Consider the following 27,640-nt stretch of genomic DNA (forward strand, 5'->3'; position numbering starts at 1 on the left):
TGGTTATAGGCTATGGTTTTCCACTTCATCAGGTGGGCCATCTGCTTAGTCCACGAATTAAAAAAAAAAACTATAACTACTGGTAAAGTTTTCAGCATTGAAAGCATCGGATCCAAGCCAAAATTGCTGGCAAAAAACTGCTTGGAATTCTTAATAAGTTCAAGCGGCACTTTACGCCGAAGCAGCTTTATATCCTGTACCACCGGTCTATTGCTCATAGGGTTCCGTACACCATAAAAGATACGTGAGCAGTCTTAAGAAAATATTCTCATTTCGGATACGAATATACAATAATATTAAATATATAGCAAGTTACCTAATAATTAAACTAAAATGAATGTTTCAGGTCCTTCTTAAAAGGCGAATATGAATAGCCTAACGCGAGATTTTTGAACCTAACCTAACGTGACTGGAGTGAACTGACAGTTGCTAATGTCACTTTGCAATAAAAGCAGATTTATTTAAAAATATGTGTTTGCGATAACTTAAGAATCTTTTTGCCACAACACATTATTTCCATTCAAATCTGATAAAACCGTAAACGTTACTTTACTCCAGTGATTTAATAATCCGACTATAGACCTTTCATTGCTTTCCTTCAAGCATTATACTTTTCAAGCGTAAGCCTATTTGATACATAGATGTATATAAAAAAAAACACATCGAGATAATCCCTACCGAAGCGTAGAATTTAATGTTTGAATTAACTTCGAAGGTTCTTTTTCTAAATTTGTTTTATTTTATGTTATACTTAAAATTTATAATAACTAGAAGGTAAAATAAACCTATGTCATATTATATAAGTGTAAATATATAAGAAATTTAGTTTTAGTAGTGTTTTTTTTGTCTATTCTTGTATTAATTTGTGTTAATGGGTGTCCATTGGCAAGTTGATAAAATCGGTAATAATTTTATTTTAACTATGCTAGTCAATCTTAACCACTGTATTAGTTAGAAAAAAATTGTAGTTACTTACAGGATCGGAAATAAAACTATATCAAAATACTAAAGGATATTAATGTAAAGGGTCTCGATGGAAAAATAAAAGATGTTATTATTATTTAATGTTTTATTATAGTCATAACTTACCATGGCCTTTTCCACAGACGGAGGCTTGTCCAAGAGTAGAAGAGTCCATGGAAAACAGTCTCAATTTAATTTTTTGCACACAAAATGTTGAAACACATGTATTACTACTACAATTAATTTTATTACACACTAGTAAAATATGAAAAAAAATACAACAATAATATATGTGTTTAAAGATATAACATTGACTTAATATATTTTACTAGGTACGTATTATAAAATTCATTTCACAAAATACCAATATATATTATTAAAATCGTTGACGAAATACACATTTAAACATTGTAGCATGTTATATTATATCTTTATAATTTTTAATTTAATTACAAATGAAAGCCAGGTATAGTTATTCTATTTCACGAATTCCGTTAAACTTGGGTTGTGGTGTACCGAAAAGCGTTTTCGAGTGCGATACATACTCTGTGTTTACATTTCACATGAAAACAAGGATCCGAGCACGCTAAAACGATGTTCATGTGCATCCAACACAACAACTTTTCGCAATGGGTCTTCGTGAGATAGAATGACTGTTGCTCGATACAAAAATATTGCTTCAAAATTTAATGGAATGTTGATAAATTGTAAAGATATTTAAACTTAAAACTAGGAACACAGACCCCATAAGATCACACAGCTTTTACAATTAAACTCAATCAAAACTCTCTTTAAAAGAAACATTATAACTCTTTTATTTAAAAATATTAAGCCAAACACCGACAAACTTGAGGCTTTTTAGCTAAAATTATCAATCGATTTCCATAAAATGGTCGTTAATTGAGAAACTAATGTGCGAGAGATCGTGGGCAATTTTGACTAAGGCTAAACCTTAGTGACACTAGCTTCCCAAATATTCCAAACTAGACCTGCTAGCCGGCCTGTAGTAGAAAAAAATGTCTAGAATGTTTTGTTGAAAAATAAATATAAATTAGCAGACCGTTTTGGCATAATGTAAAAAAGAGGTAGGCGAGCTTACAGATGAACTATTTACTGTTTTATATTTTAATGGAAAAGGAGATACTTAAAATTCTAGGAAGTTCCTCCTCAAATTAACCTTCCCACCCTGTATCAGCCGGCTGGTCAAGTTTAGCATACCTAGGTAATGCAGAAGAATAACCTTACAAAAGTTCAACTATCATCAAGCGCCCAATCAAAGTTTCCCACGCACTTTCGGATTCGAATATAGGGGCGAGACGCACATATTTTACCATCGAAAAGTTTTCGTGATTTCAGTACTAAGTCTTAAGATCACAATACATAATATTTGGGATCAGAAACATTATAGGCGCGACAAAATCACGCTAGTCGCACGCACTATAAAATTCGTCCATCATTTAATAGTTCGAAAATGTATGCTACATGAAAATGCAGTTTTAATTTTAATTGTAAAAAAAAGCTTAATTGCAGAATCTTCGTAGAACGAATAACTTTGCGGGGGAAAAACCGCTCGCAATTACTGCTTTCTCGCTAGAGTTACAGGTAAAGTTATTTTGCACAAAAAAAATATTATAGTTATGTTTTCCTTTCGACGTAATAAATGTTATTTCCTTTAAAACAGTGGAGTTTTGGTATCCAACACACCAATCCGAATTCCGATAGTAACTTATATGCGCTCAGATTTAACCTTGTGTGAAACACAGCCTGCAAATGACACAATATGACGTCACAAGACTGTAGACAGTGGCATAGCGTAAGGGCCAAAGGCCGACAGATTTCAGGGTACGACACAAGGAAACAAAAGTTTTAACTCTCCCCCTTTTATCGTCGAAAGTAAGAAATACATAAAACCTCTTCATAGTTTAAAGTAAAATTATACCAGAAATAATAATTCTTTATTTCCACGAGGAATGGAAAAATATTTAAAAAACCGTTCATCCGGCTAGCTAGTTTTTTTAAGGATCCATTATTAAATAAGGATTTGACGCGTTGTAAACACGAGCGGGCATTCCGGCTTGACCGATAGCGGCAAACTCACGCTACACCACTGACTGTGTAAACTAAACAAGCCTCAAGTTTACCACGGACGCGTCCTTAGCAAAGTCGCTGTGCCATGTGTAGTTAGTTACGAATATGTAAAAACTGTGAATAAATAGTGCTAGTCGATATTAAAGATCAAGAAGTTGTAGTGCCTCACAATACCTTAAACAAACCTTTTATTTGTGAAATAAACGTAAACTGACTAAGACGATGATTAGTCCGCTTGCCTCACTAAGCTGAACTCCGTGCCTACTTGTGTCTATTCTATCTGCCTGCCTAGCTTCAACTAAGCGACTTGACACCTAATTCAACAAGATCCTTTTAAAATAAGTAATACGGACTTACATTAGTTACGCTTAAATTAGCATTAAGTTAAGTAAATAATGAGAACTGAGAAATAAATTTAAATGGAATCTATATAAAGCGATGGTATAGCAGAGCCACAGCATCTCTAATCTTATTTTTGAATTAATCGAGTAAAGTCATAATGGAAACTTCCGTTTATCAGGGGCCCTCGTCCACCCACGGAACGAAAACAAAGATCATTTAGCTAAGCGATTTAGCTTTCGGATACGATACCGCGTAGAAAGCGCCTAGGGTTATTTGTATAACAGGTCAACTACAATCTTAGACTGCATAATCACTTAACAACGGGCGAGATCGCAACCAAGGGCTATCTTGTAGTAGATTATAAAACATGGCATGGATAACTTGATGAGACTATAATAACTTTTGCTCTGGGATACAAAGGACTAGGTTATCTGTTATGACACTCCGTACATGAGTTCTGTTATATTTATATTTTAAAAATCATGCGGAGACATGTAGATTTAGCTAGAAAGTGACTTAGTTCCGATAAATTAAAAAGTCCACGCGTCGTCAGTGTTGATGACTTTCTTCTCTAGTGAAAAATCAGAATCACTTTAAATTCCATGTGCCGTCCCGTTAGTGGACGCTGGCCCTTAAACTTAAGACTCCATTCTAACAAATACATTAACCATAAAATAAGATTGAACATGCCGGCGGGTCTTTATCCCATCGTTTATCAGCCGACTCTGAAGGGATGGTATGCATTAGAGTGGGTTAGTACCGAGCAATTAAGCAACGCGGCCCCTATTTGTTTGGAGGAAACACTATATGCAAGATATCTAAATAAGTCCAGGACTCAAAGACTAGGTTTTCTTACATTAGAATTTTGTTATCTGTGTGCATCAATATGTTATTACCTGTGTGCATGTGTTCTTAACTGTGTGCATCAATGTGTTCTTATCTGTAAGCTTCTCGATGCGGATAAATGTAGTGTTGTGAATATACTGTCGCAAGAATCGCCAAAGCTTTTTACATATTATGGGTAAACTATTCTAAATCAGTGGATCGGATTATTCAATTGACGATTTGTAAGAACAAAAATGTAGAAATTTCCAACAGCAGATTTCTGCTACAACTCTTCTTACTTTATGGAAATAATAAAGAACTTGCATAGAAAGCTTTATGCAACTTGTTTTTAGGTATATTTATATTATTAAGAATTTATCATGAGTTTTCCTTGGTAAACTATAATCACAGGTAAAATTAGTTAAACTTTAACTTTTAAAACCTATACAGCATTTTATATTTCAAATGTTTATTTTGTAACATCTCTGTTTATATTCATCCATGTAAAGCTTTAAAAATTCATGTATAAAAAAAAAAAATTATTAAGAAAACTGCACAAATGAGACGAATTTACGCGGACAGAAATTCGCCTTATTTTCATGTAGAGTGCTGTCCCTAGCCTTAAAAGTATTTATAGTTCTATTAAAATTGATACCACTGGTTTAATTCGACACTCGGCCGCGTTGCTTTATGATAAGTGTACTAAATTATATTCAAGACTAGTGATAAATGTTTAAAATGCAATACTTACAAGAGAATCAGCGAGTTTAGTAGCGGCGTTGATTAGTCCCGGTGGAATCAGAGGCACCCATGTTACTAAAATTTTGTGCCCCGCCGGAATTATAGCCTGCACCTAATAAAATCAAATTTCGATAAAACAGAAGAAAATCGTTAGGGGCGCCGGACCAGACAAAGTCAAAGTCAAATATTTCTTTATTCCAATAGGCACATATATGGCACTTTTGATGCTTACATTACACGTAAAATATAACATAGAAGTGAGTTGAGACAATTTTGAGAAACTCCGAAAAATTCAAGATAAGATTTACTATAGTCGTAAAAATGTAATAGGCCCGTTTTGACATTTGTCATCGCGACGTAACTAGTTATGGAACCATAAGACTCTGTACTCGATACTCACGATAAATCAATTCAAGTTTGTATCAGTACTTGATTGATATTATTATGTATTGTAAAGTGTTCGTTCGTTCAAAGTATTCCTTTAACTTCACAACCAATACGCGTGACTGGCTGTTGATTATACGTCCACTTTTCAACATGTTGAAACAGAGTTAGTACTATATAACAACAAACACAAAAATCGAGTCAAATCACTATGTTTAATTTAATGTCCAAAATAGAAGAGCCAAAGTTAACGTAATAGTAAACAATTTATATCAAACTTAAACGAGCGCACAGTCAACTTTACAAGATAAGGAACGAAAAACTGCGCAGTGCGCGCGGGGACGCTTCAGTCATGTGCCGCTTGGTCAGATACATCATCTCAGACTCATTATTTAGAACCCATTTTGAGAACCAAGCTTATTCTTTGCAGTAAAGATAACTACACAATATTTAATTTCGATATTCAGTAAAAAAATGGTTACAGCTCTAGTATAAAAAAAAAAAAAGACTGAGAACGTAACTGTTTTCGGAACGTTTCGCAACAATTATAAATTGCATGCTACTATGAAGTAAGCGCAAAAAGAATACTCGCGATATATTCTTTCATATTATTTAACGTCCCAAAAAAATTTACGTATTTTTTAAAACACTGTATGTAATTGATTTTTATTTTTTTGTTTCTTTCAGTTTCGTTCCAAGTTACATTCTATGGTCTTGCACAAATGTCAAAACGGGCCTATTACATTTTTCCGACTATAATATAGTAATATAGAAAAGATTACATTTTTTGTATGGTTATATGCAATTGATCAAAAGCCTTTGAAATATCATAGATATCTACATAAACCTTAAATATTATAAAAACTAGTGACATGTCCTGGCTTCACTTGGATACAATGACGTAGTATCTTCATTGTATCCGAGTGAAGCCAGTCTGCGTGGCAGTTTGGAGTGAATAATAATACAAAGAATTAGTTTAATATATCTCGTTAGAATGTAAGCACACAAAAACCTGTTTGTTCCTTGGCTTTTCTCTACAATAATATACACAGATGACATTTACAGTAACTTGTGAGATTACATGTGCACTAAACAAATACATGTTTAGGGCACATAAACCTTTCTCTTGAATCACTCTATCTTCTTAATAGATAAATATACTACGACAACACAAGCATTGCCATCTAGCCCCAAAGTAAGCGTAGCTTGTATTCTGAGAACTAAGATAACTGGTGGAAATTTTTATGAATAATATACACAAATACTTATAATATACAGATAAACACCCAGACACTGAAACATTCATTTTCATCAAACATGTATTTTCTAATTCCTGAAAACTGCATTTAAATTCGTTGCGTTGTTTAAAAGCTCTTATCGCACTAACAGCCGGAGCGACATTGTTTTATACTATGTAAACAAAAAAAGATTATTAAATTACCTGAATTGTACGGCTGTTGGCGTGAGTTATTGGTATAATTGGGACGTATTGGCCCACCTCCATAGTTCTGCTGGTACCCTCCTCCAAAATTGTCTGACTGGCCCCAACTCTGGTCGCCGTAACCCTGGTTGTCCCAGTTTCCTGCATTGTCCCATGGACTTTGACTGCCCCAGCCGCCACCTTGGCCATACCCTAAAACAAATGTCGCAATGAAATACTGCCAACACTATTGGCTGTTAATGTAAATTTTGCACGAATACGCATACCCTATACTGGTGGCATGTAATAACTATAATTAAATAATTATAGTTTGCATCGGTTTTAGTTGCATTTATTACGAGCCCCTATGGTTCTGAGGCATGGACTGTTCGAGCGGCCGATAGGAAAAAAAACAGATGCCTTCGAAATGTGGTGTTGGAGAAGGTTGTTGCGTATACCATGGACCGCTAAGAGAACTAATATATCTATCCTCGAGCAGCTACGTATTAACACCAGGCACTCCACATTGTGCTACAAGAATATTCATAGCTACTTTGGTCACATTGCTTGACGCCTGCCCAGTAATATTGATAAGTTAATACTTGTAGGTAAGTTGGAGGGTAAAAGACCACGTGGCCGATCACCTCGTCGCTGGTCTGACCAGTTAAAGTCGCTCACAGGCCTCCCTATCACAGAATCTATCAACTAACTAACTTAGAAGTATATCAAAGACTGTGCTGACCCAAGTAGGGAACAATGTTCTTGAAATGCACGGGTAGGATTTGCCAAAAATGTATTATATAAAGAAAAAATATTTAATAAATATATACACATTAAATCAACCGAAACCAGAGTATCCTCAGATGTTGACTTTACAATGAACAATTGTTTAGTCATTGTAAAGTCAACATCTCCTCAGGATGCTCTGGTCTCGGAGTCCGCTCTGACGTGAGTAGATGGTACATTGCCAAACATCTGTTTGTTGTGAAGAATAAAGATTGAAGAAATTATAAATTACACCATACAGATTCTCCTGCTCTTCGCGGTGTATAGCAAATTAAGCTTAACTTTCATAATATATCTAGGAATTCCGCAAAGTAACGCCTGTGTCTTTCCAATAATCAGGGGTATCCTATTCTCTGTTGCTGTTATTTAGCAGGTGGGCATGTAAATTTCATCCCATGTCAGGGGATATAATTGGGGAAACAATTTTTCCCTCCTGCATAAGCCACCTGTAGTTTATTTTTTAAAAGTTGGTAACAACTTAAAGACAATTTAAATACAATAAGTATATTTTAAATTACCTGAACCTCCCCACTCGTCTCCCTGTCGGTTGCCCCAACCGCCGCGACCGCCGCGCCTGCCGCCACCGCCACCGCCACCTCCGCCACCTCCGCCGCCGCCACCGCCGCCACTGCCGCTACCACCAGCCATCACAGACTTCGAAAGAGCCTTCTTAACGTCCAAGTGACGACCTTTGATCTTATGGTCCATCTGCACTAAAATAAAAAAAACCGCGAAAAATAAATATACTATCAACTGATTCCCGCCTTCTTCGTCCGCGTTTATTACTGTTTTTACAAATAACGTTTATTTTCCTGGGATATAAAGTAGCCTTTGTTACTTGCCATCCATTAACTGTATCAAGCATAAAATTAATTGCTTAGCTTGAAAAACACACATAACACCGAAAAGTCAAAAGGGATCAAATTCAGTCCTTCTGAAACTTAAGCTGTAGCCTTACCAACTTTAGTTAGTAAGGCTACAGATACTTATATATGCTATCATCGCTCCCTATAGTGAGTTACCACATAGCAATGTAAAGTTAAGGAGAGCTATGAAAATTAAATTACTTACAGCATACTCTATCAACTGGATCATAGTCATCAAATTCTACAAAACCGAATCCTCTCTTCTTGCCGGTGTCCTTCTCAGTTACTAAACTAACTGATACAATATCGCCGTAGGAACTGAAGTATTCTCTCAAGTCCTCCTCCTCAATATCCTGTTTGAGGCCACCTACAAACAGCTTCTTTACCGTTGCACTTGCATCTGGCCTTTTTATCTCTTCTCGCGGCACTGCTCTCTTTGGTTCCACAATTCTGTAAATGTAGTACATAAACTTTATATATTGTTACATAGTATAAAATGAAGTTGCTCCCACTGTATGTATGCTTGCTTAGCTCTTTATAACTACATAATAAATTGTTTACTTGTTTGTTTGATAACATAGTTTTAAGCAATTGATTCAGTGATTCAAGAGGATTGTTCAAATGTAGTGCATATCATACATGAGAAAAGCAAATGATGTCATGACAAACACATTTTTATGCACTTACAAATGCTGACTAAATCTTACGAAATAGAACATAGCTTGCACATAATAAAATTAAATTTTGTTAAAAAAGAAGAAAATTGTTAAATTAATCTCTTAAAATCCGAAATCCCAAAGAGCCAGCGGGTTGCTAGTTCCGACAATAAATCCTTCTTTGCTTGTTCAATTCATATTCTTTGTGTGTGATGTACTGTTCACTCAGGATTGTTAGTATGGATCTTGGATGATAAAAATAATTATTGTAACCTACTTTTTTTTCCTGTGGGCAATCTAATAAAATTTTAAAACTCAAAAGCTGCTTGTGAACTTTTTTGTAGGTAATAAAGAGTACTTATGTAATACATAATTTTTATGTATCATTAAGAGATATCAAGCGCAAGCCAAGTGATGAATTTTATAAAATGTTTCTCTTTTAGATTACATTATTGCAAATTTCTTAAGGATCTCCAATTATTTGGCCTAAGTTTAATGACTTAGGAACATGGGTCTCTTCTATACAAAATAATATTTGTTTTTTGTTGATACACTATCTGTTGTAAAAATATTAACTTCAAATGTCATAAGGTTTTCGTGCCACATTCTAGATTTAAAATTTTATAAATTATAAACAAAAATAGACATTAATACTTATTTACCTTCCATCAATTTTATGCGGCCTGTTTTTTTGAGCATCGTCAATCATATGGGATCTAGAATATGTAATGAAGCCAAAACCTCTAGACCGTTTGGTTTGTGGATCCTTCATAACTACTACATCTACAATCTCGCCCCATTGCTCATAAAATTCCTTAAGAGATGTGTCTGTTGTCCGATAATCTAGACCGCCGATGAACAGTTTTCTAGTATGTTCTGGCTCCTCCTGCAATTTTTTGTAAGATGGTTTAGTAAACTACATGCTGAGCCATTAGGACAAGACATGCATATTGCATGTTGCACTGGGCATTGAAGCTAGCTTGCCTTTGTTTTGCAAATTAACTTTGTTCACTAGTTTATGAACCTAGGTAGGTAGGAATGTTTACTCCAGATGTTACATAATAGTAGGTTTATGACTTTTTCCTTTTATTATTACACTATAAGCTAGCCCTTGCCTGCAATCTCACCTGCTGGTATCAGTCTAACTTGTTAGGGGTATGGTAGAAAAATTAAACCTATACTACTAATCCAACATCATACTGGAATGCGAAATCTCTTAGTGGTACGTCTTTCTCGGCACACTGCAGTTAGGGTACAAATTTTCAACTGAATGAATTAAGTTATTAAATCTTGTATAAGTGTTGGTTATTAGTTACGTATACAACACTTTTTATTATCCTATCATTGCTATCAAGTTTAAATTTATAATTTTATAGGATAGCATATTTTGCTTTTCCAATGTTTTTATATAAGATAACATAGATTTTAAGTACATATTCAGATCATTTTTGTTATGTTCCCTCAATAATTTATACTTGTAGTCTAATAACAAATGAATGAAAGTTCCAAACTGTGCATCGAATAGCTCATAAAGCTGTTTGTTAGCATCCCGATCACTTCTCGTCTCTTATGCGATTTCATACACATCAGATTTAGATCTACTATACTGTTATTGACAAACAGGTGATCTATAAATGCTCTTAATGAAAGTGTAAGCGTGTACCTAAAAGTGGGACTTTAAATAAGCTTCTGGCTTATAGTGGTATTGTCGTAAAGCTTACTTTGAAATTTTAATAAGACAATTACATTTAGACAAAATAGTTAGTGAAAATATTAAACATAATCCAATAGTTTTTGTTTCTTACATATTCATCACCACCGCCACCAGGTTTCATTTTGATCTCTATTCAAGAAATATTTTTTCCACGGTGTAATTTTCGTTTCAGTTGCTATTAAAAAACACTGAATGTAAAGTATTCAAATTGTTTTGAAGTGTATTATTTTAGATAGGTCGGTAATCTAAACCTCGACATCAGCTGCTACCACCAATATTTACACAGTATTTCTGTTTTTAATTTTCCAATTTTTAATACGAAAAACAAATGACAGTCGGCAAAATCGAACTCGACATTCGATGATTCGACAACCGACAACCGACAACCACAAGACCATAGACAATAGAACTATGATTATCATTTTTTTTTTTTCCTGGCTTTACAGAGATTAGCTAATGTCAGGTGTCCTTATCAATTTATAGACCTGTCATTTCAAGCTTTCTAAAGTACAGGGCTGCCACTACCGCCAAAAGTATTCTTCCTCAGAATGAATTAATGAAGTAGATATACTATAACAGTAGTAATAGTATATCTATAGTTATATAGTTTTTTTTAAGACAAAACGTTAGACAAAAAGTTATCATAAAAGTTGATATAACTTATTAAATTCGTTACTTTTATGAAAGGTACAAAAGTCATTTATTAAATAGAGTAATAATTTATGAAGTTCGTATGAACATAGTTGCTTGGAAGCTTTTGACAGCACTTTCATACCTCTTAATATAGAAAAAATTATGTTAAATTGTAAGTTGTCAATGTTGGAAAACATACAAGAAAATATAGAACACAATATAAAAACACCAATTTAGCAACTACAAACAACTACATTCGTTTGTAACGCGTTATAAGTGATGCAAGAGGCTCGCAGTATTGAGAATGATTACAATCGGATCTTATAGTTTGTATACAAAAATACAAGAAATATTAACTGAGTGAAAAAAACTCAAGGCCATCCCTATTGAATCGATGTCGAACCACACTTTTGTTTCTTTAGTCCTTCACATGGGAAATAGGCGAAGGTACATTACCGTACTGCCATGTCTTTGGTGTTTAATATTCATATCTTATTTGATTGTAAGACAAGGCCATTTCTTTAGTGTTTAATATTCACATTAAGGCGTAAATCAAACCAAAATTTGAGTGTTAGGACCTGAGGTTTGGGCGATTACGGTCATTCACCGCTAAAACCTAGCGAAAACTTTAATATTTGTACAAAGATTTGCACACAAAATAAATTAAATGAATAAGACATTCGGTATTTTTGCTTTTGCTTTGAATAGTCTGACTTCTAATATTGTATTAACAAGACCAGCTATTGTATCATACACCCACGCCATGGTAATATTATTAGATTATTATTTTTTGATTGTTTACTGTATTTAATAGTAATAATAGTCTAGCTCTTTTACTTTTCTGATCTCTATACTTAGATGGTTCACTGTCGACGAATTACTAGATTGGACACACACAAGCAATACACAAAAAGAAAAACAATGAAAATGTATTTTTCAGTGTTCTTAGGTTAGAAGGAAACTTATTTAAGCAAATATGAAATATGATAACTCTTGACTATAATTATATAAACGCGTTTATAAAAAACACATTTAAAAAACCGTGAAATCACATAAATCCGTCACGTTGAATGGCAAACCAACAGGCAATGGAGACATTATGTACTATCTGTCCTCACATCCGCAGGGGTTATGGGAAAGATTGGGGAGAAGATATTATGTTGGGCAGTTGGAAGGTTGGTATAATCGCCGTCACGGTCAGCTTCTGCCTAGAAACGTGTAGTTAGACAGGGTAACCTTCGGGGTTCTTAAGTAGAAAAATGGGTATGAGTGTGTTAGGATGAGTCTGCCTTTGTGAACATGCTCTTAGATATCTATGCTAACACCTAAGAGATGGTCTGGTTATGGAGTCCGCTAACAGCGGCGGCGGTCTGAAGTGAGAGCTCTCAAAGTAGATAACATCAGTCTTCCATACATCGACCGACAACCTCCAGTCCGTCATTTTTTAGGATTTTGTTAATGCGTAAGCTGGCCTCGTTGGGAGTGACGTTGCTTTGTATGCCGCGTCATTGGCGTCAATGTGGTGCTGTCGGGAGCGGGGATTTCATTGGTGTACCACCAGTACAGCACAGGCGATGGCCAATTCTGTGGTACTCCGGCTGTGGCTGCCTTTTCGAATGAGAGTGTGATCTCCACGTTTGCATGGAATCCTCGGTCTTCCAGATAAGAGGCTACTAGATGCTCGATTCTGCTAACGACAACAGGAGACTACTGTGCCGCATCCTGGCGAAGACCTTTTCTATGTCGACTGCATTAGCGTGATTAAGTATAACATGGCGTAGTTTTCAAGCTTCGGAATATTTGTCCGCGCGCATGATTGTGTTAAACAGATGCGTCAGCGCTACGGCGATAGTGCGCAATGGAAGGTGTCGCAGGGCTTTTTGGTGATGATTTCTACTCCAGGGACTTTTTTGAGTTTCCTTGAGAATTGGTTTGGTGATAAGAAGATTGGGTCAGACAGAGACAATTTCGCATGTATGATATTATTATCTGTACTTATCTATCAATCTAGATTGGTTTTAAAATAGCGAAAAAAATACTTTTTCGTTTTTATTTTTTAATCTCAAATTACGACAATGTATGACAATCATTCATTGGTCCAACGTTGTCGCCAATGAGTGTAAAATTATTATAACCATAGACTATTCCTGTTTATAACTCTACTTCCGGTTGACGCGTGGAGGTTAAACTTGGATGCGGGGCTGGCTAGGCTGAGAAATTAAGCCATCTTTCTTTTTGGCGTGGCATCGGTCGGCAGCGGACGTGGAGTCAGGAGTGAATTTGTTATTGATTTTTTTTTGAGTATATAAGGTTAAGCTTACGCTAAAAAGTGGTTATTTTGTAATTTGTTTAATACATTTTAATACATCGCGGTTATAATGAGGCCGCAACAGAATGGTGACGACGGTTTTGTAAGTATTCCTTTGTCAACTGACTCATCTATTTCCGTATATATAGAATTCAATTTTTAAAGTAATAATTATATTTACGCTTAAATCATTTAGGATTTGTCCTAACAATATCCTTTAACGAAGTACTTAAATTAATTTCACTAATCTATGTTATGATGCTGGAAGCGTAGCTGCGAATCTCATTGAGCCGCCATTTTGTCATACCGGTGTTCTACTTTTAGGATGAGCCAGAGGTCCACCGCAAAATCTTTATTGGTGGTCTTAATTATCGCACTTCGGACGAGTCTTTGAAAGCGCATTTTGAAAAATGGGGTGAAATTGTGGACGTGGTTGTAATGAAAGACCCCAAAACAAAGAGATCTCGTGGATTTGGTTTTATCACGTACTCTAAAGCGCACATGGTAGATGATGCGCAAAACAACCGCCCCCACCGGATCGATGGACGGTAAGTCGATTGAATATTTAAATGTTTTACTGCAGTCCAGCTATGCAAAAGCTTTTATTCTTGTTTTTGCATCGTTTTTTACTGCATAAAATAAAATGACACTGCTTGGTGATTGTCTAGTGCAAATTAACACGTGGCATTTTCTGTGGGGTCTACAAAGCAATACACCGTTACGATGGTTTTTGGTTTTTTACACTTTTGAGTATGTTCTTTCTACAATGTAATGTGGTTCACTACTAGGCAGTTTCGCTAGTTAGTAGATAGGATTATAGGACGAACTAAATATACCACAAATTTGAACTTTTTTATAGTATTGTTGAAACCAAGCGAGCTGTGGCTAGACAAGATATTAAAAACCCAGAAGCTGGAGCTACAGTAAAGAAACTGTTTATTGGTGGTATCAAGGATGACCATGATGAAGATCAACTAAGAGAGTACTTCTCCAACTATGGCAATGTACAAAATGTTAGCATAGTAACAGACAAAGGAACTGGAAAGAAAAGGGGATTCGGTTTTGTAGAATTCGATGATTATGATCCTGTTGACAAGATTTGTTGTAAGTATATTATAATTAGTTTGTTCTATTAACATAGGTACCACAGTTTTGCCCCAGATTGGGAGATGTGTGTCCAAGTCTGGCTTCCTCTAACTGTGGATAGTAAAGTATTGATTTTAGCTATACCTGGTTACCATTTTCTAGGTAAATCTGGTACGCAAATTACTTACATTCAATAATAATATTGTATTTTATTTTGTTTTGATTAATTACCATTTCATTAATGTACTCAAATGTTTTTAGTGAATGCACCCCACAAAATCAATGGAAAACAATTGGATGTAAAGAAAGCCTTGCCTAAGGATGGTTCTGAACAAAGAGGAGGCAGACAGGGTGCTGGTAGAAATGACAGTTGGGGCAATGGTGGAGGTATGTATTTAAATTCATAATCAACAAAAATAATGCTCATTATTGTGTTCATTTTGTGGGCAATGTTTACTTTTATTTTTCAGGAGGCTATGGAAATAATCAGGGTGGATGGAACAATTCAAATCCATGGGATAATAATCAAGGGGGTTGGGGAGGAAGCCAAGGAGGCGGTGGTTATGGGGGTGGAGGCAACCAAAGAGGAGGTTGGGGTGGTGGCAACCAAGACTTTGGTAGCTACAACCAACAGGGCTATAGTGGAGGCCCAACTCGTAACCAACAACAGTACAGCAACAATCGTTCCACACCATATAATGTGAACCAGAGCGGAGGTGGTGGTGGCGGTGGTGGTTACGGCGGCGGTGGCAACTATGGGGGAGGCCAGGGCAGAGGAGGAAGATTCTAAATTCCGTGTGTATAATTTTTGATTACTTTTCTACTACATTCATTTACACAATACTCTTCTTTAAGGGTGTTACACCCTGATATTTACTACTACTTACCAACACACTTTACACTAACATACTTTTATCTAGGATTATTATTCATTTGCGTTTTTAATATTAGGTAGCACTACATAGCATTAATACAAACTGTATAGGATGAGCTAGCTGTATCAGTTAACTGTACTCTTACTATATAGGATCAGATAATATAGTCAGATGATTAATGCTATGAAGGTAGCCTTCTCTTAGTGTATTTTCTTGTGCATACGTGTCTTATTAAAGGTTTTTTCAATCTCTAGGTTTCGTGCTAAGTCCACTAGTAGTGCAGAGTATATCGTGCTAGTGTAGGCTACGCTCCGGAGCACTAGTTACTCTACTCTGGTCTACACGCGAGACCACCTAGGAGAAGCCGTCAGGAAACCCATAGATTTAGTTGGACCTTCTATACTTATCTGTTAGAAAATATAGAATATTTTGAATATGTACTGATATGTAAGTTCTTCTATTTATTGTAGTACTTAGGTACTTATCGTGACATACTTATAAGGATTTAGCATAGTTTTGTGAAGTTAATAAAATAGATACTTTTTTACGGATACATAAGTACAATTTAGGTTATCTTATAAGAAAATCCTTGAATTAGAAGCTAGGAAACACAGTTTAAGGTGACATTGATTATAAATGGATCATGACTTTTTCATTTGCTATCTTTTACTCAGTATTAAGTTCTCAAATAGCTGTTAATAATAGGTTTAGTGAACTTAGGTTAAAATTTATGTAATAAAAATTTTAAACAGCAGTAGGGTTGTTTATTTAGCACTGATATGTAAATATTTCCTTTTTTGTCAGATTATAGTAATATAGCATAAATAATATTTCTTAAATATCATATGTTATTTGTATTCGATTGAAATGAATAAAAATAGATATTAGAACTTTTGTCTTTAGGGATTATTAAAATTCAATCAATTTTGATAGTTCTTATCACTTTATTCCTTACCCAATTATCATTCCACGGCCGAGCATAGTTACTGCACACTAGTAATTTACCAACTGCTTGTAAGTAAGTACATTACTAGATTTTTTTTTAAATAAAATATTTTATTTCTTGGATTATTTAGTTTTTTTGCCTGTGGTAGTAAAAATAACAAAATTAAAAGGTGTAGAGGAATTAGCATGTAGCTATTCTTAGTACACCTATTGTTTTAATAGTTAGAAACTGCAGAACTTCTTATTAATTAGGTAATTAGTACCTATGGTAATATATTGTGTGCAATAGTTGTTGTAAATGCAATTGTTTGTACAATGTATTGCATTCCATTGGGCATGGTAGTCTTCAAGCAAGAGCCCATGTAACTATTAACTATTGTTAAAAAATGCGTTGTGTATCCAAAAGTTACAGATTATTGTCCAAATTAGTATGGAGAATTTCATTAATTTCAAAAATCGTACGTAGTGTCTACATAGTAATTTTCTATTATAGATCCCTAAAATTCCTGGCTTGTAATAAAATTTAGCAAAGGTTTTTTGTTATCCTAAGGTTTATTTTGTCGTTCAAAGATTTAATTAGTTCACAAATATTGCCAAATTGTTGAGATTCACAGCACCATTAGTTATTTATCTGGACATACATACGAGTCGGCATAAAACCAAACGATCAAGAACTACTAAGAGTGTTGTCACAATACTATTTACAATAGTAGTACTTTTTACCAACATCATTCGGCTAATATCTTGTTTTAATCTATTTGCTAAATCTTGCGTTAGGTAGGTAGGGGTGGCTATTGGAGACAATTCAGGAAAACTCTGTACCTATCCCTAAATGTCGTTTGGAAGTAGGGCTCCTTTTCTGCAAAGAGCATTGTGAAAGGATAGCCCTTTTTTAGAACGGTCAATTTAGTTCGGTACCTACCGATACTGTTGTACGATGATCAACGAAATTTGCTGTTCTATACATAGTCTTCAGTCATAGTCCACAAAGACCACAAGAATATTGAAATTGAAACATACTTAGACCTGTCAATTGTCCCCAATGATGCCATCTCAGTTGTCGTTTATAAATCTAATAAATAAATCAAATGATATAAAAAGACAGATTTCAGATTATGCTGTACACAATCTGTATTAATTGGATATAAAGAAATGCAAAAAAAATTTTAGACAGTAAGATGGAACATTGTAGGTATTTGAGATTTTACGACGATATTCATTTCTTGAGACAGGTGTAATAAATAAATTGCGCACGCAACGCATCTTGTAGTAGGTACCTACCTACTTTACTACCCACTACTTTTTCAGTATTAGGTACCTACCTAGCTCCACGACGTTTGTAGAGCCAGAGCCCCATTCACATCAAGTATTTCCTTGTGTAAGATGAGAACGCAAGGAAAAAAAAATCGTTCACTACAATTAGCGTACAATCTTATCATGTTACTTGCCTTCATATAATTACGATATTAATTTATTACCTACCTACCATTTTCGTAAGCAGTATCTTTGATAAATTGCACACGTTATTACATTAGTTGTAACTTGGATGTAGTCGTTTGGTCCCCGTTGACCGCTAACGGATAGATATATTGAATGGGTAGGTACCTATCGAGTCCCAGTCACTTTAATATTTCTTTTCTCCTAACAACTAAGTACGATATGACTACTCTTAAACATAATATATTAAATTAGGTACCTACTTATTGTATTATGTTGAAACGCAATAAATATTGTTAGGTACCTAGGTACCTACTTAAGAGTACACGATGATGAAAAATTACATGAGCAGGCGAATAGAATGATGCAATTTTGAATAATTAGTTAAGTCATTTAATTTTAATGAATCTGATACAATTTTAGATCACAGCTATTAGGTCCATATTTATACACTAGTACAAATTAACAAATTTATACGTAGTCATTATAATTTTAAATTCTATAGGCCTATAAATCCTTGCAACTATATCGCCTACTTTCCCAATTTTACACCATCTTATTTAACTCATCAAATATATAAAAGAAATTTAATGTTGACCATCTTTTAATTTTTTAACCTATTTAATTTTATTTTCATGATGACATCTCGAGACTACGGGTTTTACTACTTCAACATATTTTTTCCTTTCATAGAAAAGGTAAGTCGTGTGTTTTATAAGTATCTATATTGATTTCATAAAATTTTTATTATTTTAAAATAAATGATTAAAAGAATGATGTTTCTTATTGTTTTCTAACTCCTCATATTGTGTTCTGGCTATGGTAATGGAGGCCGCTGTGTTTGGAGAACGGTTTTAAGCTTCTGGATTGGAACGGGCTTTGCATCAATATCAAAGGCGAGTACATCACTACTTCGGTTTGCCGACAATGTAGTCCTGATGGCAGATACTATGGGAGGCTTTTTATGCCATGTATGATCATGAGCAAGACATAAATTATGTCTTAACGCTTGTGTTCCGCACAACCTAACATTGTTGGGAGCTCTGCACTAGTCTTCTAACAGTGCGTGTTGCCAGCGATGACTTAAGGATGGATCTGAGACATGGTCGACAGTGGCGTGCACTTCATATATGCACAAAAGCACTGCATACCCAAATTATTGGATATAACTCTTATTGGAGGGGAATTTTTTCCATTTTATGCCATGTACGTGCTTTATGCATACCCTGGTCAAAAACCCTGTGCACGCCACTGATTGTCGATAACTATGAGCCTCGTAAGAAGGCTGTCACTCGGCGGGCGATGGAGAGAGCTTGCTAGTAGTAACTATGTCTACGTGATCAAATCAGAAATGAGATCTGTAGAAGAACTAGAGTTATCGACATAGCTCAGCGAGTCGCGAAGCTGAAGTGACAATTGGCAGGGCACATCATGGCTCTGAGAACCGATGAACGTTGTGGTCTTATGGTGCTGGAATGGCGTCCCCGCGTAGGTCTGCCCCCAGCGAGGTGGACAGGCGAGTCGCTGGGAGCCGCTGGAGGCAAGCTGCCCAGGACCGTGTATTGTGGAACTCCCTACAAAAGACTTGTCCAGCTGTGGACGTCCATTGGTTAACACGTTGGCTGCTGAAACAATTAAAATTACGTTTTATTATATATTAGACAATATACCTACTTAAAATTCGTTGTTTTGTGAGTTATCTAATCATTATACATGAGTGTTTTTCTTAATAATTCCCATGCCATCGAGAGAATCGACCATCACACGTATAACTAACAAGTTCATATAAAAAACATGTTTTCGACCAAATATTTGCAACAATAGTATAATACCATCGATCACTAAATAATACCCACCTAGATAATTGCATTGTTTTAAAATATTTTATAGGGACGCGAAATAGATATTGATATCGATTGATAGGATCGTCGTCCTATATTTTAGCATACTCTATAATGTTTTTCTGCAATAAAGGTATCCGCAACATAAGTTTGACGTCTATTTGTATATTTTTTAATATTTGTACGCCTGAGTTCGCCTGCACTATTTTCATTGGTATTGGTATCGTCAATAATTTATTTTATAAATATCGGTTTGCATTCCATTATACCGACAGAATTACAAAACGATGCATCCGCATCCTTATTTTTTCTTATCGTCTTAAATAAACGTTATAGGTGCGGCCAGCGGTACCAATAAACTACTCAGGAATGAGTTACTATTGTTTCGAATTTAAAAGTAAATTTAACAATGGTTCTGTATATTTACTGGAAGGATTATTATATTTAAAATGCATATTATTTTAAAATTTGCTTCTTTGTCGGCAATCCGCATTCGAATGTAAGTAGGTATTTAATACTGTTTTTTTACTTATTTATTTATCATGATTCGTAAATGACATTCACAAGTTACACACAGGTTGACGTTGCCGCGATTTTGAATATAGTAAAATAGTGTACCTACCAGATGTAAAGCCACTATATTTAAAGCTCTTTAGAAAATGATTATTTTTGAAAAAAAGAAAATCTGTGTTGACTACATTAAAGTTTTATTCTATTTTATCCAACAAAAAAATACAAATTGCTATTCAAATGCGACAAGTGTTGGGTTTTCATGTTGTTCAATAAATAAATGAGAAAATACGAGTGATGTAATAACACACCTGTTGCGTAAAGGCCGCATAGCTGTCGCGATAAGTTTAAACACGCCAGGCGTGTGGGGCCGCATGCTCGTAGCGCCTGTTTCGAATACGCTTCACCAGTGCTGAAAACACGCCTAGCGTGTAATCCTGCCGCACTCGTGTACCGTATTTGTTAATGTTAGGCAGCAGTCAACGTGAATGATGAATGGTGGGGACAAGAATCTTCGGTAGCCCTTACCGATGAATAGATGTTCAAGCTGAAAGTAGCATGTAAGTTGATATTAGGATTATTAATTAAGATTATCTGATGTCCGAGAGAGGACTACCACAAAACTTCTAAATTCCCCCCCCCCCCCCCCCCCTTTCTAATCTTTTAATAATTCTATCTCAACTCATAATATATCATTCTATTTCGCAAAGTAACGCAGGCCTGTATCAGACCCACCACCCTAGGGGGCGAGGATTTTAGTTACTAAGTGAGGATATATCCCAAAGCCATACCTGCATGCCTTAAACCAGTGTCTCAATATATCCGGGTCCACACCAGACGATCCAAAATGGTGATTAGGTACCTACGTGGAGCGTTGATCGTACTAGGCCGATCCAGTAGGTACCTATGTTAAAAGTAATCATTACCTACAAATAAGTCTGGGAGGCTACCTGAGGGACCAATTAATATGTAAATTTAAAATTAATCTATGATGTGGATATTTGGCAAAGTACCTGTCCTGGCGGCACCTTATTCAGAGTGAGTCTGAATGCTATTAGATTTTAAGCGAAGATAAGAAAAGTAGGTAGGTAGGTAGGTACCTAAGTATTAATTTTCGTAATGGGAACTATGGGGCTGACATTCTTATTGTTAAGAAAAGTCTCGAATAAATTAATAATTAAAAAAGAGGAACTTACTCTAGCCTACGCAACCTCTTTCCGATCACGATGTTGTTTCGTCCTCCATTACCGGAAACTGGCTGGTACCTATTTGAATAAAATTACTGAATCCCACTATCCCCGTTAACAACATAAAGATAGATGACTGGGCCTTCGTTGGGACTATTTTTCAATATTTTTATTCAGATCCCATTATGCCCGTTAACGGGACGAAAGGGTAGTTTAAAAAAAATACTACTACCCAAAAAAAATATTTCACGTTTCTCAACGTTCCTATTATAATATTATTTATTAACGGGTTTATTTTTCAATAGGTATGAGGTTATATCATAGTTTAGAATAGAATGACCGAAGAATTCAAAACTATGTAAGCGCCTGTCTGATATTTTTTGTAATTACGGAGATACGAAATTGCTACAAATTACGACGGGCTTTATTGAAAAAGGTTACATTTATTTAGGAATTTAAATTAATTAAAGTTAATGTAACCTTTTACTGCATTCAATTATCATTTTTATGTTTAGATACCCATGCTTTGTTATTCATTATTTGTACAGAATTTGAATAGGTCACCTGGTATCAGGCTGACGGCAAACTTACTTGTGGAAATTTAATTGTTGGTATCTTGATTGAAATATTATGTATGCCCATACGCTTGGTAAACAACCACAATCATCGAATACCAAACAACAGGCAGAAACTGGATGGCCCTGTAGTGATTTCTGTAGTGTTCGGCCTGGGTGGCGGTTTTTGAACACAAATCAAAGGATGTTCAATAATTTTTGTCACACGTTTGTCAAGCAATCAGTACCTAGTACGCGGAAGCTTGCGGGCTGCGGAAATAGTTAAAATTAATTCTCTACTGCGGTCTGCTATTCTGTATCCAGGTTCTTAGATAAAATTCATTTTGCCTTTTTATAATAGTAGGTACTGGAAATGCCAAATAAACAAACCTATGATAGTATGGTATTAAGTAACTACAGATAGTTTCAAATATTTAAACAAACGAGGAGGTGTGGGCGAATAATAAATTTAATCACCAACTATACACACCGGCATATTTAGTAAAACACAAAAGAAGGTCCGTAATTTAAAAAATACGGTTTTATTTTAAAATCTACTTACTACACTTCTTTTGTTAGTTAGTTTCATTTGATTTACTTAAAATTAGATCATATTAAGACCAGATTTTGAGAGTAAAACCTATTTGTGAAAAATGGCACATTGTGGAACTTTTCATGTAACCGGTAAAAGTGAAAATTAATATTAAAATAACAATTAATTAAATTAGAAAAATGGTGATTAATATCGCATATTTCCTCCACGTGCTTGTATTAAAGTTTTTACCCGTCTGGGCATACTGAGAATGATGTTATCGATGGTTTCCTGGGATAGTCTAAGCCATTCCTCAACTACGGCGATTCGCAGTTCGCCCACGTTGACAGGAGCTGGAATTCTGGACTTAATTTTTCTTTTCAGCAAGTCCCAAACGTGCTCTATTGGGTTCTTATCCGGTGATCTCGCCGGCCACTCCATAACAGTGATATTAATATCATTAAGATAAGCTTGAGTTACCCGAGCGGTATGCGGCCGAGCATTATCCTGCATAAAAACAAAATCGTCACCGATATATGGGGCAAACGGTACGACATTTTCTTCTAAAACTTCTCTGATATAGCGGTCTGCAGTCAGACTCCCTCTGACAATCACTACCAAGTCTGTGCGAGCTCCCAAACCACCACCACCGTATGCAACTGTAGTTTCAAAATTTGTCTGAATGTATCGTCCTCCTTTGCGCCTATATATTCTTTGCCTGCCGTCAATTTGATTTAAGAGAATTCTGCACTCGTCACTAAACAATACCTTACTCCATTGGTTCGCGTTCCAAAGTAGATGTTCCTGAGTAAAAGTTAACCTGTTTCTACGATGATTTACCTCGAGCCTTGGAGCCTTGGCGGGAACAAATGAACCCAAACCAGCTTCTTCGAACCTTCTTCGTACCGTACGCTCACTTACGGTTACACCCCGCACTGCTTCTAACTCATGTCGGGCTTGGACGGCCGTCAAACGGGGGTACCTATGTACACGAAGCCGAATGAAACGATCATGCCTACTCGAAGTGCGTCTTTTTCTGCCTTGTCCTGCTCTTCTCGCATAAGTACCGGTCTCCCTGAACCGTTGGATACTGCGATGGATCGTTGAAACTGGTCGATGAAGATCTCTGGATATCACTCTGTATGTTTGACCATTTCTTCGTATTTCGAGTGCCCTGGCAATCTCCGTTGGGGCTAAGGCAGGCATAATTCAGTCCTCAACTCTAGAAAGATCAGCGATTAAAAAAAACTAACAAAAACAGCATTTCAATGAATTTTTAAATCAAACTCAGAAGGAAGAAATACTCGTAAGTTCGCTCCAGATAAGGTGTATTTGAATAAAATTAAAACAATTGCATAAAAGTTGTTTTTTTTTATTTGAAAATATTTATTTTTGAATTAAATGACGCATACGGCATAAGCCATCTAGCAACCTTATATGATACTGATATCGAACCTTTTTTTTGTGTTCCGCTAAATATGCCGGTGTGTGTATTTGAAACCTTCAATCACGTAAACATTGCCAATCGCAAATGCCCGACCCGAAGACCTACTCCCGTTTCGCCTTATTTAATACTTTGAATTCCCTATAACAAATGATTGCATTGATAATGTATGGCTATACAGCAGCACTACAAATTAGTCGATAGCACAAGGTACCTTTGACCCAAGACAGTAATTGGATGGATGCCCGTGTTTGGAAGTTTGAAAGTTAATTTGTTATCCATCAGTCTACCCCTGCTAGTAATCGTTTAAGAAAAAATTGAAATAGCATTGTTAGATTATTCGTAAGTTTAAGTTTACCTAACCAAGAAAATTTCTAACATTTTTTATTCAGTCCTAGCACTAAAGTCCTCATAAATGTGGCAACAATTAATGTAAGTAAGTATTCAGTATCGTTAAACCTTAAGTGAGGGGGTGGCTGCTATCCGCTGAGGAGTTCTGTCCTTTATATCCGATCACGTTTATCAGATATGATCGGAATTTGGACAAAAATCAGCTTATTAATAGTAAAACCTATCTAGTACAAATTTTTTAAATTGGTTTAGATTTGCGGAGTTATGGTGTAAAATCATGCAAAGTTTCATTTGATTTCATTCGGTAGTTTCAGCGTGATGCGGGGGCTATGTTACAGACGGATAGACAGACATTAAAAATAATTAAAAATTACAGTTTTGGGTTCAGTATCGGTTATTGATAGCCCACTGAAATTATTTTTTTAAAAACATCTTCAATGTACAGAATTGAACCTGTTACAGTTTTGTTATACCGCAACGACACTATTACACGTTATTACACAGTTGTACGATATTAGTATATGGTTGATAAGCATTACACGCCCGTCATAATAAAGGAGCTGATGGTGAATTGCCGGGAGAACTTTCTTTATCCGAATGTGGGCATGTTAAAATGAGGAAATATAATCTACCTCAGGAAGAATCACAAGGCATACATATGCCGATAACGCAAGGTGCTTTTCACAGCACGTAAATGACGTTCTTATATTATAATTAAAAAATAAAGAACGCTTTTCGATATAAATTTAAAAAATATTGGATCTTTAAGGTACATCATCATCTATGTAACATCTACTCATTAAGGCTATTCTAATGAGATCGAACACGCTATAGGTATCTATCTTCTGTAAGTTTCTAAGGGGTTGGATCTCTAGCAGGCTATTTGATGTTGCAGCCCCAGTTCAATAATGCCATGTTTTGGAAATACTACCGAAATAATAGTATTCATATCATTGGGACGTGTGAAAGTTAGTTAGGTACTCGTACCTACACTTTGTTGTTAAGATAGGAATTCAGCTCATACCTTATCTTTAAAAGCCTGAAGAGACCTTTATAAGTTATATCTGACAACCATCTTGTTGACATCGAAAAGAATCAAGTCCAAATCGGTCTCTTCATTTGGGAAATACGATGCTACAGAGAAACACACACAAGTTAAACTTTCATCTTACTGCACCCTTTTTGCGTGATATTTAAAGATTTTTGTTCTTAAGATGAACAGCATCGTTTTGCAGAAATATAGCCATTAACTACTTAGCGCGTAGTTTCCTCCTACCTACTTCATTTCACTTTCATGTATAATATAGTGGAAAACCCAGCGGCCGTATATATTATGACACGTTTTTTATTTTGATAGTTGGAGAACCAATAATATCTTCCAGCTTATCTTTGTATCCAAGTAACCCATAGTTTTAGTCATTTGGTAAGTTCATAGGTGTATTATAGTAGGTATTATATACAATATTTAGTATAGGTATAACATTGGCTTTGCTCTGTGGTATAAAGTATCTCTGTTAATAAAAAGGTACAATAAATAACATTAACATGTATTTTTGTACCGTAAAATAACAGTTTTTACTAAATGCTAGAAGTACCAACGTTATCTACTAAAAAAAAAAGTCTTGCTGTTGACGTTTGATTGTGTCGGGAACGTGCACAGGCAGGTAGAGGATTGTACTGGATACTCCTTACTCTCTATGTTAGAGGTTACCAATCTCATTTTCGCGGCGCGAACTTACAAGTTAAGTAATTTTTACGGCGCCCGCGCCCTTACCTAGCTAATTAAAAATCCGTAGTTTAGTGAATACTCGCGGACCCGAGCAACTTCGTCCGCGAATAGGTCGACTTAAAAAAAAACCACGTCAATCTTAAACTCCGTTGCGCGGATTTTGAAAGACAAATGGAGAAAAAATAGCGATGCTATCCTGTAGATGCTGTTTGCTTTTCCGGGATAAAAAGAAGCATATAAGCTATGCCAGACTATATTGTAGGTATCTCTGCCAAATTTGAGCAAAAAATAGAGTAAAAGCGTAACAAACATACATCCATCCATCCATACATCTATTCTCACAAACTTTCCCATTTATAATATTAGTAGGATTGTCCCATATGCCTTGCGAATTGCTGTTATCTGTGAAGAATTATGTCCTTGATCTCCAACAATATTCATCAGATTTTCATTAAATTTAGACAATATGTACATGATTGGTATTACAAACTGTCATATAAAAAAGAATGATTAAAATCGGTGTAAACTTAACGGAGATATGAAGTAAAATTGATTATAATTTTCATCCCATATCCCGGAGGAAACTTATTGTTTATCGGGATAAAAGTATCCTATATGTTGACCCGGGATATCACCTACCACTATACCAAATTTTATTTAAATCCGTTCAGTAGTTTTCACGTGATGCCCGGACAGACAGACAGACAGACAGACAGACTGACAAAAATTAAATAAAAATCTGTTTTGGACTCAGTATCTATTATAAACAGTACTAACAGTAACTATTATAAAGCATCCCCCGATCTATATCTATATACTATTGAATATATTTTATATCATTTTCAGCTGTATTAGAACCTATTGGTTTGGCGCGGAGCGATGGCAAGAGACCTGATGGTATGACGCTCATACCTTGGAGGCTTGGAAGGTCACTTCTGTGGGATGCAACTTGTGTTGATACCCTAGCTGCATCACACATCCAAGCCACTTCGTCAATGGTAGGTGCGGCTGCTTCCAGTGCCGAGCAGGCCAAGAGGCGTAAATATGAAAACCTGGATAGCAGCTTAATTTTTGTGCCTTTTGGAGTAGAGACTTTGGGACCGTGGGGTCCGGAGGCAAGAGCCCTTTTCAAAGAATTATCGAAAAGGGTTATCGAGTCTACCGGTGATCCTAGAGCGGGCAGTTACCTTGGCCAACGAATTAGTTTGGCCATCCAAAGGGGCAAAGCTGCCAGCATATTGGGAACCGTGCCTCGCTGCGGTGGTTTCGAGGACGTTTTAGATTTTATTTAGTTTTTAAATAGTTTATTTTAGGTTATAGTTATGTATTAATAAAAATTATATTTTATTTAATAAATACAATACCTTTTATATCTATATCGATATAAAATATATTCATAAATCTTCCAGTTCAGTTTTATTAT

The 27,640-nt window shown here is 35.5% G+C and overlaps 3 protein-coding genes across 3 annotated transcripts; 1 reads left to right on the forward strand and 2 right to left on the reverse strand.

Moving 5' to 3' along the window:
- Positions 1 to 1,300: 1,300 nt before the first annotated feature.
- Positions 1,301 to 11,160, reverse strand: LOC120626770 (heterogeneous nuclear ribonucleoprotein A1, A2/B1 homolog). Its single transcript, XM_039894445.1, has 7 exons — positions 10,877 to 11,160; positions 9,734 to 9,957; positions 8,621 to 8,865; positions 8,068 to 8,262; positions 6,785 to 6,976; positions 4,970 to 5,071; positions 1,301 to 3,365 (listed from the first exon to the last, which is right to left on the reverse strand). The coding sequence occupies exons 1-6, from the start codon at positions 10,904 to 10,906 to the stop codon at positions 4,986 to 4,988; spliced, it is 972 nt and encodes a 323-aa protein (XP_039750379.1). The 5' UTR covers positions 10,907 to 11,160; the 3' UTR covers positions 1,301 to 3,365; positions 4,970 to 4,985.
- Positions 11,161 to 13,624: 2,464 nt separating this feature from the next.
- LOC120626725 (heterogeneous nuclear ribonucleoprotein A1-like) lies at positions 13,625 to 16,755 on the forward strand. The gene is made up of 6 exons (XM_039894383.1): positions 13,625 to 13,829; positions 14,051 to 14,274; positions 14,586 to 14,830; positions 15,074 to 15,199; positions 15,283 to 15,607; positions 15,942 to 16,755. The coding sequence occupies exons 1-5, from the start codon at positions 13,797 to 13,799 to the stop codon at positions 15,600 to 15,602; spliced, it is 948 nt and encodes a 315-aa protein (XP_039750317.1). The 5' UTR covers positions 13,625 to 13,796; the 3' UTR covers positions 15,603 to 15,607; positions 15,942 to 16,755.
- A 6,145-nt stretch (positions 16,756 to 22,900) lies between these two features.
- Positions 22,901 to 23,899, reverse strand: LOC120627055 (transposable element Tcb1 transposase). Its single transcript, XM_039894894.1, has one exon. It carries the CDS (start codon positions 23,897 to 23,899, stop codon positions 22,901 to 22,903), a length of 999 nt encoding a protein of 332 aa, XP_039750828.1.
- Positions 23,900 to 27,640: the final 3,741 nt, after the last annotated feature.

Source organism: Pararge aegeria, chromosome 10 (genome assembly GCF_905163445.1).
Source record: "Pararge aegeria chromosome 10, ilParAegt1.1, whole genome shotgun sequence".
Lineage (NCBI taxonomy): Eukaryota > Metazoa > Arthropoda > Insecta > Lepidoptera > Nymphalidae > Pararge > Pararge aegeria.